Source organism: Microcebus murinus, chromosome 8 (genome assembly GCF_040939455.1).
Source record: "Microcebus murinus isolate Inina chromosome 8, M.murinus_Inina_mat1.0, whole genome shotgun sequence".
NCBI lineage: Eukaryota > Metazoa > Chordata > Mammalia > Primates > Cheirogaleidae > Microcebus > Microcebus murinus.
In genome coordinates, this window is record NC_134111.1 from 74799577 (window position 1) to 74818980 (window position 19404).

The 19404-nt window shown below is 35.0% G+C and overlaps 2 protein-coding genes across 4 annotated transcripts in view; both read right to left on the minus strand.

The window, feature by feature from the left end:
* Positions 1-822: 822 nt before the first annotated feature.
* Positions 823-19404, minus strand: part of CATSPERT (catsper channel auxiliary subunit tau) — a 185603-nt gene continuing 167021 nt past the window's right edge. For 2 of the 3 annotated variants that reach the window (XM_076005813.1, XM_012738993.3), the window contains exons 16-17: positions 8694-8768; positions 823-1305 (exon numbers count right to left, since the gene is read on the minus strand). In XM_076005813.1, the coding sequence (XP_075861928.1) occupies positions 964-1305; positions 8694-8768 (417 nt within the window). In that variant the 3' untranslated portion in view covers positions 823-963. The remainder of the gene's footprint in view (positions 1306-8693; positions 8769-19404) is intronic. The other variant, XM_012738994.3, reaches the window with a different exon arrangement.
* Positions 4289-7041, minus strand: LOC142872374 (cation channel sperm-associated targeting subunit tau-like). Its single transcript, XM_076005812.1, has one exon. It carries the CDS (start codon positions 6907-6909, stop codon positions 4351-4353), a length of 2559 nt encoding a protein of 852 aa, XP_075861927.1. The 5' UTR covers positions 6910-7041; the 3' UTR covers positions 4289-4350.

The following is a 19404-nucleotide window of genomic DNA, read 5'->3' on the forward strand; positions in this document are numbered from 1 at the left end:
ATTCTTATTTATATTACAAGTAAAGCTGCCTGCAAAGTAAAACAAGCTTTCAGTGCTTCAAAGCTTTCCTCATCACACAAGAGCAAAACGGATTCATCGTCAACGCACAGCACAAACTATCGTGCGGACTATGAGTGCCGGCTGTGGGCAAGGTTTCGCGGTCAGTGAGCGCTGTACCGAAGTGGTTAAAGAAACCTGTTTCACAGTTTTTTTGAGTAATTTAGAAAGTCACTACAGTGTAGGAGATGCTTCAGTAATTAATGTTAAATAGGTTCTTTATTATTATTGTGTAAAAAGATGCAATAGCAGATGATGTTAAATTAATAAAAGCTCCATAAGGCCTAAGGGATTGCAGACTGCTAAATCTAGAAATATAATTAGAGCTGAAGAGTAGAAATATATTCATAACAAAAGACTGAATAGGCCAGGTTCCATGGCTGACATCTGTAATCCCAGAGCTCTGGGAGGCCAAGGCAAGAGGATCAATTGAGCCTAGGAGTTTGAGGCTACAGTGAGCTTCGGACACACCATTGCACTCTAGTCTGGATGACAGAGCGAGACCCTGTCTCTAAAAAGAAAACAAAAACAAAAACACTAAACATAGGTAACTACAAATAGAGAACCTGGAGACTGGGTAGACAGGGATAATTCAGAGTGTGACAAAGGTTGGAGAAGCCAGAGAAATATGAATTGGAGTGATATAGTGAAAAAGGTAAAAGCTGAGAAACAAAACTTTGCTAACGAATATAAACTGAATATGCTGAATATGTATTTCTGGGCTTGTTCTCTAGGGTTCATAAACAAAAACACATTTACATCAAGTGTGTTTATTTTTCATTTTAATCAAAACAAAATGGTTCTAACAAGATGAAGTTTGGTTGCTGATTTCTATCACACAAAAAGAGAGATCTCCAAACCATTTTGTTGATGGTGAAATGATATTCTGATGGTTGGCCTCACATATCAGTCTGACCTGTTTAACATTTGGATAATATCACAAATGAGCCAACATTTTTCAATATCCTGTTTTAATCTTTTTTTTGGCTGCATTTTACGCATTTCATAATCTGGAGTTGTATAATTTATATGAACTAAGCCTGCCGAAACCATTCGAGGACTTGAAAATTTTCCAGTGCAGTTTTCTTGTCGTTTGTTAACCTCCGGTGCAGTATATGGTCTTGCACAGCGTCTTGTATGATTATGGCTATCATCTGGGCTCTTTCTTAAAAGCCTTGTTCTTGATTTTACTTTTTTAAGATGATTAAATGAAGTCCCATTTAAATCCTCGAATTTATCTGAACAATCCTAAATATTAAAAGATCAGATTGGTAAGTTAGGTTTCTTAGAAGTCGATTTTAAATTTATAAGGACTAAAATTTGTAATAGCAACAGTTAAAGAATGAAAGCAACAAATATCTCTTAGGCAGTCCCCAAATTCAAACTCTACACCTAATGCCCCCCCTAGATACTTCCTTAAAAACCATGCTTTTAAAAAGTCTTACTGTCTCAAAGTATGTTATTTCAAAAGAGATGGGGAAGCTATGGAGCTGAAAACCAGAAAAATTTAAGGGAGCTGTCCTTAGGGGTCAGACTCCTACCAAAAGCTGGCCAATCTACTTAGTAATTCCTCTCAACCAAAATCTCTCTCCCCTAACCCCAAATATAAATTATGAACTCTTATATTTTACTTTTTATATCACCCAGACTTTGATCTTTCATTCTTTAAAAATTAATTTTATAAATATAGGCTGGATACGGTGGCTCACGCCTATAATCCTAGCACTCTTATAGGTCAAGGCAGGAGGATCACTTCAGCTAAGGAGTTCAAGACCAGCCTGAACAACAGCGAGACCCCATCTCTACTAAAAATAGAAAAATTAGTGGTGGGTGGGTGCCTGTAGTCCCAACTACTTGGGAGGCTGAGGCAGAGGATTGCTTGAGCCAGGAGTTTGAGGTTGCTGTGAGCTAGGCTGATGCCACTACTCTCTAGCCCAAGTGACAGAGTGAGACTCTGTCTCAAAAATAGTTTTTTAAATTTAATAAATATTTTCATATATATAGAGGGGAGTGTGTGCAGCATCCAAGAATATGGTTGTCATGTTTACATTAAAAATAATACAAATTTTCATGTGCACACCAAGAATAAACCAGTAAAACATTTTAAAAAACGAATTGAAAATATATACACTAAAATAATAAAAAATGTTTTTTTCAAATTTTCTATATGACTATATTTTATAAATATAATAATCTACAAGTACCCCTAAAAGGGTATAGATCTATTAGCCATCCTCAAATTAGAATAAACTAGTTTCATCAGAAGTTTGAGCAGTTTATCCCTTAACACTTTGCAAAGATAGCCACATCAAGGGAATGGGCTGCTTTGATTTTGAGATAAGATGGGAGTGGATTAATATAATGGGGGGTGGTGGTCAGGGAACACTGGGCAGGACTAATAATTAGGGCAGCCAGAAAAATATTTCCCAAAAAGAAGGTATAAAGAGTCTAAGGACAAATTCTACCTATTTTATATTTTTGCTTGGGTGTGGAGAAGGCAAGGAAATATTATTTTTCTCTCTTATGTACATGGAGCAAATAGATAAGCCAAATTAAGAGAATTTCTGCTATGCTAGTGAGTAATATATAATTTTTGCTTCACAGTTGATATAAGTGATTACTGGAGTGCCAATAGAAGGGCATGGAGACCCACACCACTGGTTACTTTTCTGGGTGCTCCTACAACTCAATTTCTCTCTTTTCTGTTTTGATTCCTTTGGGAGATTTCTGGATTTTAGAAAATCAGATGAGTAAGTCTTTCTGATCATTTGACAAACACCCTCTTACCACTCAATTCACTGTCAATATTAGAGAGAAAACTTTAGTAACAGTTGGTTAACAGAGGGAAATAAGGAGAACTCTGTCTCTCTTGCCCATTTTTGGGATAAGAGTTCTGAATCCTATATGATCTTTTACCATTTAACCTAAACACAATTTCTTGGGCTTGTTTTCTAAGATTCATAAACAAAATTTTCTTGTGTTTATGTTAGATGATATGATTTATTTAAATAAATGGATACTCATTTTGCTTTTTTTGAAAAGCAATGTTAAAGATTCCATTTGTCTAAATGAACTTTAGAAAGTTCTAAAAACTATGAACCCATCTTCTACTCTTTTTTCCTAGTGTATACACATACAAGCATGCATACACACAGTTGCTCAATACTAAATTACTGAATTCAGAAAACACCTAAATTGAGAGTATAAGCTATACTGATATTTATACCCTGCCACTATATAGCTAATATAATATTTATCTATATAATATATAGTATATATAATGTATAGTTATATAATATTTATCCTGCCACTATAAAGCCAATAATTTGTTTTACTGTGGAAAACAAATTGAAAGCAACTATTCTGAAATTAGATTTATCTTCCCATATAAAGGTAGAATTATACAACATCAAATTATCAATTTAATATCAGTTTTAGAACTCATGAGTTTTCTCACTATAGGTCATGCCTATTATGCATACTAATAAAGAAGACCAGTAGTTCAAAAAATAGTAAGTCTCTTCCATTCCTAGTTTTAACTTTGCTTTAGAATGCTTTGTATAAAAGCCTAGCAGCATATTTACCTTTCTAATTGTTGTATGTTAATATTAAAAATAAATTTCAATTCCCAAGTTTCTCAGCACATGATATAGCAGAGGAGTGGTGGTGAAAGAAGAAAAGACTAAGAGGTTAAATTAAAATTGTGAAATTCATAATCCCAAAGATTACAAATTTTGCATATCCCTAATTTTTAGCAGAATAACTGGCACATAGGAATAGCTTCATATTCATTTACTGAAACAAAGATAATTCAGCTATGTGAAAAACACCTATATATTTATAGTTATATCTCGGTGAAAAGAAAATCCCAGTTATGTTTCTACAGAATATGGACACTGCCAGTGGTTGTACCTGGTTGTGTCTTACAATAGCCTCTGGCTAATTTTATAGAGAGGGCTAAAATCCAGCCATTTTACCATAGACAGGGATGTTTGCTCTGGCTCAACGCTGTGTCAGAGGAAAGGGTGCCTTTTTGTAATTCATTCCCCAAAGAAAGTGCCCTTTATTTATTTCATAAAACAGTACTAAGTATGTTAACATTCTCCTCTCCACCCCCATTTCATGATTGTATTTTAAATCAGATGAAGTGATATTTAAGTTTCAGGAGAATTTTTAAATTTGGAGGTCTGTATTTCTTGGGGGTAATTAAAGTTACACACCCACTCGCATGGAGACATATATACCCTAAAGTAAATTCTTTACGGAACGTTGCCAAATACAGAAGTAGAACATTTAGAAAAACATTATTACATGTATAGTTTTTCTTGCAGTCCAGTGAAGCAATGTCTTTGGAACAGATTTCCTTAGTTGAATTCTCGTCTCAGGCGGTGTAGTTGGTAGTATCTTAGCTATCTTGTTAAATGATCTCTTTGGTCTGGCAGCATAGTCTCTTTCTTTTCTGACCTTGGGTTTCAGATTTTCTCTCTTCAATACTTCTGGGAGGAGGGATGTTTTTGAGTTTTTCTCATCTGCTACAACTTTATATTTGAACAATTGTGATTCAGGGAACTTGGCATATTTTTCATTGTAAATTTCATTTGCTTTTATATCATGAGTTTGTATTTCTTTTTTGTATTGTGCAAATGTTACTAAATGTTTTTTATTGTTGTTGTTATTTCCTTTCCATCTCTGACAATACTGGTCTTCTAGTTTTGATTGCTCCCTAGTCTCTGAATTGAAATGAGTTAAAGTGTTAGTCTGCCAAGAAGGGAAAGTGATTCTGTTTAAGTATTCTTCATCTTCCCTTGGCATTTTGTAATTAGGAATTCCTGGATATGATGACAATACTGCTTCAGGTTTTTCCTGACCAGTCAACTTACAGATGTTAATATGATCCTTTTTTTCAAGTGGTGTCATTTTCAGTGTCCTTTCAAAGCCAACTTTTGATTGAGTTGTTTTTGATTTACTACCCCAATTATATGGGTCTTGAATCTCTGTTTTACTAATAGAATTTTCTGCTTGAGGGAGATGCACAATACCATGTTCTTTCCTTTGTTTCTTAAGCGATATATCTGTAAGTCTTTCTGATGATTTATTTAATAGAATTGCCTGGATATTTTTGTTGGAAAGAGGTTGTAATTCTGTGAAACTTACTGTTTTAGTTTCTTCTTTAGGGTAATAACTTTTCCGTTCCTTAATTACTGATGAAATTTCTTTTAAATTGTACGAGGAAAAACATTCTTTTTCTTCCTCTCTGATCAATTCTGTTTCTCTAAGTTTATTATCAGGAACCTTTAGTAAAGTGGTTTCTTGAGCAATTTTTGGATATTTATTTTGCTTTCCTGAATGCTCATCTATAAAATGATTTTCATCTCTAAAAGGTAAATCTGTCTTTATATATTTTAATTGTGTGGAACTAGAATTAACACAATTTATATGCTGATTGATCCCCTCTAATTGCCTTTCTGTCATTAATCCTGATTCTGAAAGTTTTTCTATCAAAAGGCTCTGGAGGCGTTTACTTAAATTGTCTTTTAGATTTAATAATTCATTTTCTGATAAAGCTATCAGATAGTTTTGTAGAGATTTAGTTAAGGGATATTTCATATTTATTTCAAGCCTTCTACCAAAGCTCCCCTTTGAAATATCTTGTCCTAACTCATGAAAAGATACTGAGGCACTTTTAGTTCTTAGAGAAGATAGGTTTGAGTGTATACTCTCAGATTCTGTCTCACTAAACAAACTGCTTTCTGAAAGGTTTTTTAGAAAATAATTTTGGAGAATTTCACTTAAAAAAGATCTTAGCTTTATTTCTAAATGTTTATCTATGAAATGATGATTAAAATCATTTAAAAAAGACATGATTTCTTCTACAGTTTCTGAATATTTCTCCTGAAAAACGTTTTGTCCTTTCAGTTCTGCTTTTTCATTCATCAAATACAAATTTTGATAGATTTTTGGTAAGTCCTCCCTAGTGATATGTCCTGATTCTGAAAGTCTTTCTACAAGGTAATGCTGAATTTGTTTACTTAACTCAGACTTTAAATTTTTTACTTCTGTCTCTGAGAGTTCTTCTAGAAACACACGCAGCTTTGGACTCAAAATAGGTTTTCTGTCTAATTTGTCTGTTTTATCAAAACTCCCTTGGATTTCTTCAAGATCTTCTGTATCATTTGCAAAAGAATGTTGAATTAGACATTCTAATTCTTTTTCTGGTTGTTTTCTTCTTTCAGACTGATTATATTGAAAAAAAGCATTAAAGATATTTTTTAAAAAGGATTTTAACATTATTTCATCTGACTCACTAAGTTTACCCATTAATGATTCAGCTAAATTTTCTAAAGTAGAACATAGATCATTTTCTTCTCTATCAAGCCACTGACCATGACTTGGCAAATCTGTTTCTTGATATGATGTTGAATGGTATCTTGAATCATGTGGGAGCATATTTTGGCTTTCCTCTAGAAGTTTAACTCTACTAACGGAAGAAATGTTACCTTTGGAAATGACGGGTATATTCTGCTCTGAAAGAAGTTCTATTTTGCTTTTGATTTCTGAATAATCCTGTGTAGAATCCTTTAGCTTTTCTTCATGACAGGCTAATTTTGAATTCAGCATAGAATTCCTTTGGTGTTCTTTATCTAACTCTACCACTTTGATTATCCCAGATTGTAAAAGAGTGTCTAGAGGAAATGCTTGTATTATCTGGCTTACAACAGATTTCGCCTTTGGCAATTCTATTTCATCATCATTGTTTTCACAGGAAACTAGAATATGTGAAGATAAACTTCTCTCCCAAGGTTTGAATAATTGATCCTGCAAGTTCATCTGTATTTCTCCTGGCTCTTTCATTCCTATCTCCAATTTTGAGAAGTTTGGTGCAGTGAATATTTGTTTTATAGCATAGTCATATACATTGCCACTTAAATCTGATTTGGATCTACATACTTCACTTATTAAATGTTTCTTTTTGAAACTACTCTTTTTTTTCATTGGAAAATCTATCTTACTAGCCTCTAAGTGTTTTTTAGAGATGCATTCTTTTACTTCTAGAGATTTTCCTGGTCCACCTTCTGAAAGTGAATCTGCAGAAAGATTTTTAATCATTTTACTTACAACAGGCTTTGAATTTGAAATATCTTTTTCTGAAAAGCAGCTGTTTAAATCTTGATTTTTTTCCAATGCTTTGTCTTCCATACTACTTGATGGTTTATCATGAATGCTTAAAAGTGGAGAACTATTTTTCTTTTTTGCTTCAGTGTTCATATCAACTTCTGGTTTACAAAATAATTTGTCTGAAAGGTCTTGCAGATTTTTACCTAAAATTGTCTTGAGTAGCATTGATTGTTTTAAATTTTCTATATGGGAGTTAACAGTTACTGACTTTGCAAAGGACCATCTACTTGCACTTCCAGTCGCTGATGGGTTTGATAAAGATCCATTTGGTTGGTTTACTTTTAATGTATCCCTAAAACATTCAGGGTTTATTGCGATGATAGGAGGATCATTGGCTAACTGATTTTCACTGTCTGAAGTCTTTATTGTGAAGCTAGTAGGTACTGCAGTTTCTGAATGTGCTGGATAAGGAGGATCTTGGTCTTCATGCTCTATAACCTCTGCACTTAAAATGTTTCCACATTTGTATGTATCTTGGTCTTTCCTTTTTCTGACTGACATTTTTTTGTTTATCTTCCTTAGAAAAGGATCAAAACCGTCCTTGCAGATTTTCTGAAACTGCAATATTAAAGAAAAGGTAAGATACCGTGTAGCATTGATTTTGAATTTATAATAAATTGTCTAGTTAATTTTCTTTGAGCAATCTGTCAATTTATCTATTTATGCTCCTACCTTTCACAACTTATCCTTATAAATATTTACCGTTTTAGTAGCAATGTAAATTTTTTTTTTTTTTAAATAGCAGGCAAGCAGTATATATCCCATGAAAAGTATCATAAATATTCTCTAAACTCTGACTTAGGGGCATATATCATCTGCCTTTAAGTCTGAAAGTTTCAACAATGGTGATGAGCTCCACCCAGGACTTAACATGTCACAGTAGAATCCTGCTTTTTGATGCACACTATTTAATGCATCAGGAATGGTTAATGGAGAGAGAACAGTATTAAAAACTTGGATTACAATGAAATTTCAGTGTAATATCCATGGGCAGTTTTGTAGCTTTGGGGTCAGGCTATTCTATCATTGAATCAGCCTTCAAAATGAAGTTTCTTATCAAACCCTTTATTCATAGAACTTCTGATTATCCAACTGAAAAAAGAAAAATGTGGACAAATCAGCCCAATATTTGTTTTCTTTTATTTCAACTTAGTAGTTCAAAGTTCATTTCAATGGATACAATGGATTATAACTGGTTTTTAAATTCTAGTGGATACCCAGGGGACAGATTAAGAATCTTCTGGGTTTTTTGTTTGAGAAATACAGATTCCCACCTTCCGCTTCTAGGTTGAGATTCATTAGGTTGGAAGTGGACCTAGAAACATGTATTTTTTATTTGTTTGATAGCCACTTGTTTCTAATGAGTAGCCTAGTTTTGGAACTGTTGAATTACATGAAGTACTGAATAAACCTTGTAATCAAATATAACTGATATTGGGGTAGGATAACTCAGGACTCACCTGAAAGTTTGGCTTCAATTCTATATTTTCTGGTCTGATAATTGGTAAATTGTGTTCTTTTGGTGAATAAGCCACCTTATAAAAAAAGAAGTTTTAATTTTAGACTACTTATAATGCAAGGATATTTCCTAAGATCGTTTTATTCTTTCAATAGTTATTAAACATGTAAAAAAATTTAAAACCTAAATAAATATTTTTCTCATAACTATTATACTTTGCCAGTTATCAAACAAATATGTGTGTGTGTGTGTGTATATATATATATATATATATATATATATGTTAGCTTTCTTGGTATTTTAATATTCACTCTATTGAATTTGTAAAGTCAAAATAATGCACAGCAACTTCAAGCAGAAATAAAAATAGAAATGAAATAGAATTGTCAGAACCAATGTAATCTGACTTCAAAAGGTTGTAAAATGCATTTAGATAATAAATGGCAGCTGATGTTATACTCAAATAGCATTTTCAATGATTGTGAACCTGTCATTGTTAAATGAATACTTAAAACTGCCTGGTAGGGTGCCGTGGCTCATGCCTGTAATCCTAGCACTTTGGGAAGTCAAGGTGGGAGGATCGCTTGAGGCGAGGAGTTCAAGACCACCCTCAGTGAGAGTGAGACCCCATCTCTACAAAACATAGAAAAATTAGCTGGGTGTGGTGGTACATGCCTGTAGTCCCAGCTACTTGGGAAACCGAGGCAGGAGGATCACTTGAGCCCAGGAGTTAGAGGTTGCAGTGAGCTATGATGATGCCACTGAACTCTAGCCTGGGTGACAAAGCAAGACTCTGTTTCAAAAAAAAAAAAAAAAAAAAGCCTAAAAATAAACTGGTGCTAAATCAAGGTATATATTTTAGGAACAATTATAGAATCTCAGAACCATTGAAGTGTTAGACATGAAGGCACGTTTAGAGATAATCTAGCACTAGTTCTTAATTTACACAAGAATCTGAAGCTAAAGTTCCTTGCTCCAGGTAACCCAGAAGATGAGTAGCCTAAATCCTAGGTATCCTAAGTTTTCATCAGATACTTCCTCCACCACACAATCCAGACAGCAATGAGAGAGACTGAGTTGCTTTAGAAGCATCATAATGTGCATCCACACTAACAGCTCATACCCAGAAAACTCAACACCATCTCTTTATAGAACATTCAGTACTTCAAACCACTTTCCTATACATTATGTCCTTTAGTCTGTAGAGGGTTCATTGTATATCAGGTTAATCATCGAATAATGATTCGATGAGTTATATTTTTAAAACAGACACTTTTGGATTGTTTCAAGGTTTCATTATTATTAGGCAGTTAATAACAGGACCCTAATTCTTAAATCTTCAACGGCTTCCTACTTTTGCTGTTATTCATTGTCCTCACATACTGACTAAATTATTTCTGCAAGTTTCTTAACATTCCCCAGTATAGTTCTATCCTCCAACCAAATGTGTCTGAATTCTTGAAATATATCCTGTACTTCCACACATATTGTGTTCATTTTATTTTTCTTTGCTTGCATTTCCCAAAATCTCCCTTAAAAATAGTTTCAATTCTAACATTGAAACTTCATTACTTTAAAGAAATTTAATAGAAAAAAATAAAAATAAATGAAATATATATGATAAAGAAGTAGGAGAACCAATAGTAGAAGAACATGATTTCATTTTTGTAAAAAACAAAACAAAGACTGTCCCCTAATATAAGCATGGAAAAATCTGTGAGTGGATTCAAAATGCTAAATTATTTTCTCAAGAGAGTACCTATGAAGGAGAGGAAGGAGGGCACTATTAATTTTCATTCTCTGTATTATTGATTAGATAACCATATAATAACTTTTGTAAATAAAAAACTTCAGTAAAGTTATATCGGGGGAATGCTCTAAGTATTCACCTTAGAAAGCTAGGAAAAGACAACAGAACACACCAATACGGGAGCTTCAGGACAGTAACCACATGTGTGGGTCTACTCTCCCATATCCCAAGGTTCTAGTATATTAACAGAAAATATTATTTCAAAAAGGAAGAGCTCATGGCAAGACTGGAAATCAGTAAAGTGAGACACCAGGATCTAGAAAAGTTTGAGAAAATTCAGAAACTATGAAAGTAGATAGAATTGACTTAATGGGAAAACCCAATAAGAAAAACCGGCTTTAAACATCAGAAATCAGGTGGGCCTGAGGAGCAATAAATTCAAAGTCAGCATATACAAAGAGAATCTTATCGTGAGGTAATTTTCATAGTTATTAGTTAAAAGAGCTGCGTTTGGAAGAGCTGGATCACTTGAGCCCTTCTTCGTCACCACTCTCTTTCTCTGTGCATGGGGGGCATATACCACTGCCAGCAGTGTCTCTCCCCGGTCACTCACCAAACACCAAATAACCGTTCTCTAAGGAACACCTGGCATCTGCCTCCGTAGAGATCTCAAATGAGTTTTGGGCCTTGACAGAGAAGCAGTGTAGAGCTTGCTGAAACTCACACTTCCACATCAGACAATGGAAGGAGGATAGAAAGAGAGGGAAGGAAGTTCCATGCAGGAAAGAAACACACTGGTTCTTTGGAAATGTAAGGTCCCCCGCCATCCTTCCTGCCCTCTGCCATGCCCACACACCCTCCAGGGAAAACTGGTGCTTACACAGAGCACATCTACACAATCAACATACAACATACATTTACAAACATAAAATGAACAAAGTTCACCAGACATATGAGGAAAATCGATGCATGTAAGTGAAGAATCAATAAAAACAAACAGAACTAACTACAGAGTAAATAGAAATATTTCTGAGGAATGCAGGGGGAGGGTGACTCTTGGACAAGGTTCTAAATAGTATCCTTATTCAAGAGGATATTTATTTCCACTCAGCTGCATAATAATCACCTCAAATTTAATTTATACAAACATAATCCTAGATTGTCGTCACCCCGTGCCCCCTAAAAAATAAATCCTCGGTGTTTCTCTATTTCTCCTCATCTCAGTTGATGGTGCTGCCAGCTACTGAATTGTTAGGCCAGAAACCTGAGTGATCCTTTATTCGTTTCTTCCTTCTCCTTTCTATAACTAATCCAGCATTAAGTCCTGTGGCTGCTACCTGCAAAATATATCATATATTCAATCACTACCATCAACCCCACTACCACTATAGAATAAGCCACTGTCATCTCCCCAAGCAATAGTATCCTAAGTAGTCTCTTGCTCTCTGTGACAGAGACTGCTATTTGCTTTCCCAAAATATGTTCTTTCAAGAACCTCTATTTTTAAGGGAGCAGAAATGTCCCCAGTTAAAAGAGCTACATCTTCCAGCTTCCTTTGCAGACAGGAGTGGCCATGTGACAAGATTCTGGCCAACAAGATATATTTGGAAGTTGCTGGGAGAAGCTTCTGAGAGAGTATCTTAAAACAGAAGCAGACTTAGCCAAGAGATATTTAATTGACCTCATCCTTTCCCTTCTTTCTACCTGGGATATATTGTGATGCCTGGAGATACAGAGTTCACCTGGCGTTACCTCACAATAACATGCACATGCTGAGGATCACTGTCCCAAAACAAAGGGAACCTGGGTCCCTGATGACATCATGAAACCACAGTATCATTACTTAAGCCACTGTTTCTAAGTTTTTGTTACTCATGGCTAAACGTGATTCTTAATTGATTTAACAACTTCTACTCATACTGAGTTTATTCTTCTACAGTGGAATAAAGCTAGAAATCAGTAACAGAAGAAAACTGAAAAACTCACAAATATGTAGAAATTAAACAAAAAATTCTTTTTCTACCTATCATCTTGTATAAATAAAAAGTCTTAACCATAGAAGAAATTATAAGGGAAATTAGAAAATACCTGGAGACAAATGAAAACATAGCATGCCAAAACTTATGGGGTGTAGAAAAATCAGTGCTAAGAGATAAATATGTGGCTATAAGCATTTACATTAAAAAAGAGAAAGATCTCAAATTAACAACTTAACTTTATACCTTAAGGAATTAGAATAAAAAGAGCAAACTAAACCCAAAGCTAAAGTAGAAGAAAGGAAATAATAAAGATTAGAATAGAAGTAAATAAAACAGAGAATAAAAAGACAATAGAGAATGTCAATGAAATGAAAAGTTGGTTCTTTGAAAAGATCAACAAAATTAACAAACCATTAGCTAGACTGCTAAGAAAAAAAGACTTAAATTAAGAAAATCAGAAATGGAAGCAGTATATTACTACTGATTTTATAGAGATAAAAAGGATTATAAGAAAATACTATGAACATTTGTATGCCAACAAGTTGGATAACTTGTATGAAATATATAAATCCCTCAAAGAGGCAAACTACCACAACTGACTCAAGAAGAAACAAACAATCTGAATAGGCTTATAACAAGTTGAGACTGAATTTACAAACAGAAAACTAGTTCCTTTGGACCTTAGATGATCTATTGCATATCTTCTCCCTGAATCTCTTGACCCAGTTTATCTGTGTGTTTGTAGTCCCCTTGTAGCTTTTATGACCAGTTTTCACTGCTTTTCCTGTCTACATTCCAAGTTATGTGAGAGGGAGACAAGCATGTCTGTCCTTCAGGTATCCCATAGCTAGGTTAGAACAGACATACACAATAATTTGCAAATAAGATTATGCTCCCTCCAGTTTCAGGAAGGGAACTGGGAACTTGGCTTACACTGCTCAAGACCAACAGTACTGCCGTACCCTGGAAGGGGATGGAGTAAAGGATGAATAAAAATGCCCAGAAACTTCTCCACTCCTTTTTCTCTTTTTTTGGCTTTTTTTGATGGCTTTTTCTTGATTGGGTGTTTGTTTGGTTGCTGTAAACTTTGATTGTTTTTCAGAGCTCCTACAAAGTTGGTTCAGACAGCTTCTGGTTGTTTTTTAAAATGTTACTCAGGGGAACAAGAGCTTGGAACTTCCTAGTTTGTCATTTTGTTAATGTCTTTCCCCTTTAACATTTGTTATTGTGCAGGTCTGCTTGCAACTAATTCTCTCAATTTTTGTTTGCTGCAAAGGTCTTCATTTACCTTCATTTTCAAAGATGTTACTACTGGTTAAAGAATTCTAAGTTAACAGGTTTTTTTCCTTCATTACTTTAATTATGTCACTCCATGGTCATCTGCCTTACATAGTCTCTAATAAGAACTTTGCTATTTTTCTTATATTTATTCCTCTGTAAATAATGTGCCTTTTGTCCCCTTGGGTGCTCTTAAGATTTTCTCTTTATCATTCATTCTAAGCAATATATGATTATAATATGCCTTAGTATAGTTTTCTTTAGGTTCATTCCCCCTTGGGATTTATTGAGACTCTCTGAAGGTTTATAGTTTTCATAAAATTTGAAAACATTGTGGCCATTATTTCTTCAAAAAAAATTTTTTTCATCTTCCTCCCTCTCTGAGATTTCAATTACATGTGTGTTATACCACTTGGTATTTTCACATAAGTTACTGATGCTTTGTTTATTTTTTAAAATCTTTTTCTTTGTGTGCTTCATTTTGGATAACTCCTAATCCTATGTCTTCAGATTCACTGATCTTCTGCAGCATCTAATATTTTGTTAATCCCTTAAAGGTTATTATTCATTTCAGATATTGTATTTTTCATCTCTAAAAATTCCATTTGAACTAGTTATACCTTTCATTTCTTTCCTCTTCATACTTGTTTCCTCTATCTTCTTGAATATGTGGACTATATTTATCATACCTCTGTTAATGTCCTTTTCTGTTTGTTCCACCATCTCTGTCATTTCTGGGTCTTTTTCTATTGAATGATTCCCCACTCCCCCCAGCATTATAAGTCATATTTTATTGCTTCTTGGCATGCCTGGTAATTTTTTTATTGGATGGTATGAATTATAGATCTTTTGCTGTTGGTTGCTAGATTTTGTTTTCCTCTTTAAAATAGTGTTTGTGCTCTGGTTCACATATAAATTATTTGTAATCTAACTAGGTTCTTTGCTTCTAAGATTGATTGGGAGGGAGGGATTGTTCAGAGAAGCCTTTAGTGAAGGTTTAGAGGGGCTGACTTAGCTCTCCACTAAGATGATGCCCTTCTAAGAATTCTACTTGCTGTCACATGTGCTATTAGTCTTTCCATTCTGGCTAATGGTAATATGAATTATTGGTGGTCCTGTATGAGTGCCTACAATTTTCTACCTAATCCTTTCCAGTGGTTCTTTCCCTTGCCTTCAGTAATTTCCTGCTTAGATCAGTACTCAGCCAAAGACTCCAGAATTAATTAGAGATCTGCTTCTATAGTTTCTCTGCTTCTGGTACTTTATTCTACAAATTCTGTCTCTGCCAAACTCCAATTTCTGTCTCCTTAACCCAGTGAGACCTCCAAGCTCTATTTTGGTTCCCCTTCATGATGCTGCTGCCTTCATGCAGTAAACTGATACAATTATAAGGCACACCTTATTTGTCTCTGTACTGAATTCTTACAATTTTATGTTGCCCCAGCATCCATTGTGAATACAAGTTTAACTTTCTCATACCAGCAGCAAGGCTTGATCACCCTTGACACAGTTTCCAGTTCTACACCACACCCAAATGGTTCAAGCTGGGGGCCAGAGATAAGAACTTAAATGTACCTCTAGCAGATATACCTCTAGCCTAGCAGACTGGGGTCCCTGCTTTCCCACCACTTCCTTAAATTAACCATTCACGAATTTGCCCAGGAATGTAAAGTAACCCACACCTTATTCTCATTTGTATATATGTTGCTATGTGCTCTTCACTCTTTCTCTTTCTGCTGAGGACTGCCTTCCCAACTCATTGTGTCCTCCTTGCCTCGGCTCTGTAAGTAAAACTCTTTGAACTTGTTCCTTACTGTGGTGGAATATTAATTTTGCACCTTCCATCTAAAGAACTAGAGGCTACTCCAGGCCAGGTTTTCCCTGAGATGCTGGGGGAAACAAAAGGCAAGCTCCCAAGCGTCAGAGTGATGGTCAGGCAGGCATAAATTAGACACAATCAGACAAGAGCTGCAAGGGCATCTGCCAGCATGAACAAGTTTCCCATGTGAGGGACCCACTGGACTGAGGTCAGATAACTAGGCATTAAGCCATCTGCTAGATAAAAGAAGTATCTCATGAAAGATACTCATGTCTAGCTCTCCTTCATTTCCCATTAGAGCAAGGTTGCTAGTCACTCTGGTACTGGAACCTTATTTAAGCTGGGGTCTCCCCAAACAGTCACCTTCTCTAAGGACTCAGTCCCATGCTGCCTTTTTTCCAATGTCTCAAAACCACTTTTCCATATGGTTTGTCTGGGTTTCACATTATTTAAGGCAGAGAGGTAAATCAGGTTCCTGTAAGTCCACTTTGGCTTGAAGCAGAAGTGTCACATTTACTTTTCATGGACCTATTATATACACTGTTTGAGTCAACAGTGATTAATACTCAAATTTTCATAATATTATAAATGAAGTTTTCTTGGAGTTAACATACACTTAATCTATAATAAATAAATAAAATATTTAACTACAATAGTATAATAGAATGTAAGTGTTAAAACCTTGACAAAGAAATAATATATGAATAACAAAAATTTAGTAGATGCAGAGGACAGGAAAATAAAACACATTCAAAAAATTTTTTTTTCATCTTTTATAGTAGGAAGTTGATAGACATTGTACATTGTTGGTGGTTTAAACACCAAGAAATATTTCAAACATATTACTAAAAAGCCTTACAGATAACTATTATAAAAATTAAAAATAGGCCGGGCGCGGTGGCTCACGCCTGTAATCCTAGCACTCTGGGAGGCTGAGGCGGGAGGATTGCTCAAGGTCAGGAGTTCGAAACCACCCTGAGCAAGAGCGAGACCCCGTCTCTACTATAAATAGAAACAAATTAATTGGCCAACTAATATATATACAAAAAATTAGCCGGGCATGGTGGTGCATGCCTGTAGTCCCAGCTACTCAGGAGGCTAAGGCAGCAGGATTGCTTGAGCCCAGGAGTTTGAGGTTGCTGTGAGCTAGGCTAATGCCATGGCACTCACTCTAGCCTGGGCAACAAAGCGAGACGCTGTCTCAAAAAAAAAAAAAAAAATTTAAAAATAATATGTTTAATAAACTGAGAAGAAAATTTATAGAAGGAAGGTTTGAAGTATTATAAATGCTCTAAATTATTCATCTTTCAGGGTATGATAACAACACATTGTACCTAAAGCTGATAAATCAAGTTGAAATAAAATAGAGTTTCAACTACATAATTTAAAACTATAACAAAACTTAATACTAGAAGAACTATAAAGCAAACTGTTAAAACTAGTTATCTTGGGGGATTGAGATTGGTAGTGAGGTTGTGGTGGGAAAAGATGACTTCTTTTTCATTTTATATCCTGTGAAGACTGAATTTGGGGGGACTGTATAGGTGCAGCATAAATTTTCCAAAAAAGCAAATTTTAAATAACCAATAAAGAACATTCTTAACAGGGCATTGATTAATTAATTGTTATGCAGTCTCATAATGAGAAACAGTAGAATTAGTGGTTAGTAGAACAGACTCGACAGTCAGTCCACCTTTGTTCAAAACAAAGGTCTACCACTTGATTCCTAGGTATCCTTAAATTAAACACTTAGCTCCTTTGTGCTATAATTTTCTCATATATAAAACATATCTACCTCATAGGATTGTTCCGAGGATTAAATGAGCTAATGGATAAAGGTACTAATACAGCACACTGCGATAAAAATATTGGCTATCATTACTAAAATAAAAAAACATTTTAGCCATTTAAAGTAATAAAGTAGATATATAGGTTATATAAGTAGTGTGATATTAAGTGAAAATTTAAGATACAAAGCAATAATAATAAGCAATCTGGAATAAACAGTATGAAAAATTGGTGGTGGTATACAGGGAAGTTTGGGTTTTTTTTGAATAACTGACTCAAGTGGAATGAGAAAACTTCAATGGACAATAATTTCAAAGATTTTTATTAAATGTATAGCATGCAAATATTTTCTCCCATTCTATAGGTTGTCTGTTTGCTCTAATGATAGCTTCCTTGGCTATGCAGAAGCTTTTTAATTTGATCAGGTCCCATTTATTTATTTGTTGTTGTTGTGATTGCTTTTGCGGTCTTCTTTATTAATTCTTTGCCTAGGCTGATGTCTATAAGAGTTTTGCCAACATTTTCTTCTTGAGGTCTTATGGTTTCATGCCTTAGGTTTAAGTCTGTTATTCATTGTGAGCTGATTTTTATGAGAGGTGAGAGTTGCAGATCCTATTTCAGTCTTCTGCATGTGGCTATCCAATTTTCCCAGCACTACTTATGGAATAGGGATTCTCTTCCCCAGTGTATGTTTTTGTCTGCTTTGTCAAAGATTAGATGGCTATATGAGGATGGTTTTATATCTGGGTTCTCCATCCTGTTCCATTGGTCTGTCTCTGTTCTTGTGCCAGTACCAAGCGGTTTTGGTTACTATAGCCTTGTAGTATGCTTGAAGTCTGATAAATTGATGCCTCCCAATTTGTTTTTTTTTTTTTTTTTTTTTTTTTTTTTTTTTTGAGACAGAGTCTCACTTTGTTGCCCAGGCTAGAGTGAGTGCCGTGGCGTCAGCCTGGCTCACAGCAACCTCAATCTCCGGGGCTCAGCGATCCTACTGCCTCAGCCTCCCGAGTAGCTGGGACTACAGGCATACGCCACCATGCCCGGCTAATTTTTTGTATATATATTTTTAGTTGGTCAATTAATTTCTTTCTATTTTTGGTAGAGACGGGGTCTCGCTCAGGCTGGTTTCGAACTCCTGACCTTGAGCAATCCGCCCGCCTCGGCCTCCCAAAGTGCTAGGATTACAGGCGTGAGCCACCACGCCCGGCCCCAATTTGTTTTTTTACTTACAGTTGCTCTGGCTATACAGGGTCTTCTCTGGTTCCATACGAAGCATAGAATTATTTTTTCTAGATCTGTGAAAAATGATGTTGGTGTTTTAATAGGGATTGCATTCAATCTGTAGATCACTTTGGGTAGTATAGACATTTTAACAATGTTGATTTTGCTGATCCGTGAGCATGGTATGATTTTCTATCTGTTTACATCCTCTGCAATTTCTTTTCTCAGTGTTTCATAGTTATCCCTATATCGGTCTTTCACCTCTTTAGATAAATGTATTCCTAAATATTTTGTTTTCTTTGATGCTATTGTGAAAGGTACTGTGTCTTCAATTTGATTTTCGGCTTGACTGTTATTGGAGTATATGAAAGCTACTGATTTGTGTGCATTGATTTTGTAGCTTAAGACTTTGCTGAATTCATTTATCAATTTCAGGAGTCTCTTGGTTGAATCTTTGAGGTTTTCTAGATATCATATCATATTGTCAGCAAAGAGCAATAGAGCAAACAGACAACCTAAAGAATGGGAGAAAATATTTGCATGCTACACATCCAATAAAGGGCTGATAACTATAATCTATATAGAACTCAGGAAAATCAACAAGAAAAAATCAAACAACACCATTAAAAAGTGGGCAAAGGATATGAACAGAAACTTTTCAAAAGAAGACAGACTAATGGCTAGCAAACATATGAAAAATTGCTCAACATCTCTTATCATCAGGGAAATGCAAATCAAAACCACAATGAGATATCACTTAACTCCAGTGAGATTGGTTTTTTATCAAAAAGTCCCAAAACAACAAATGTTGGCATGGATGCAGAGAGATAGGAACACTCATACACTGCTGGTGGGACTGCAAACTGGTGCAATCTCT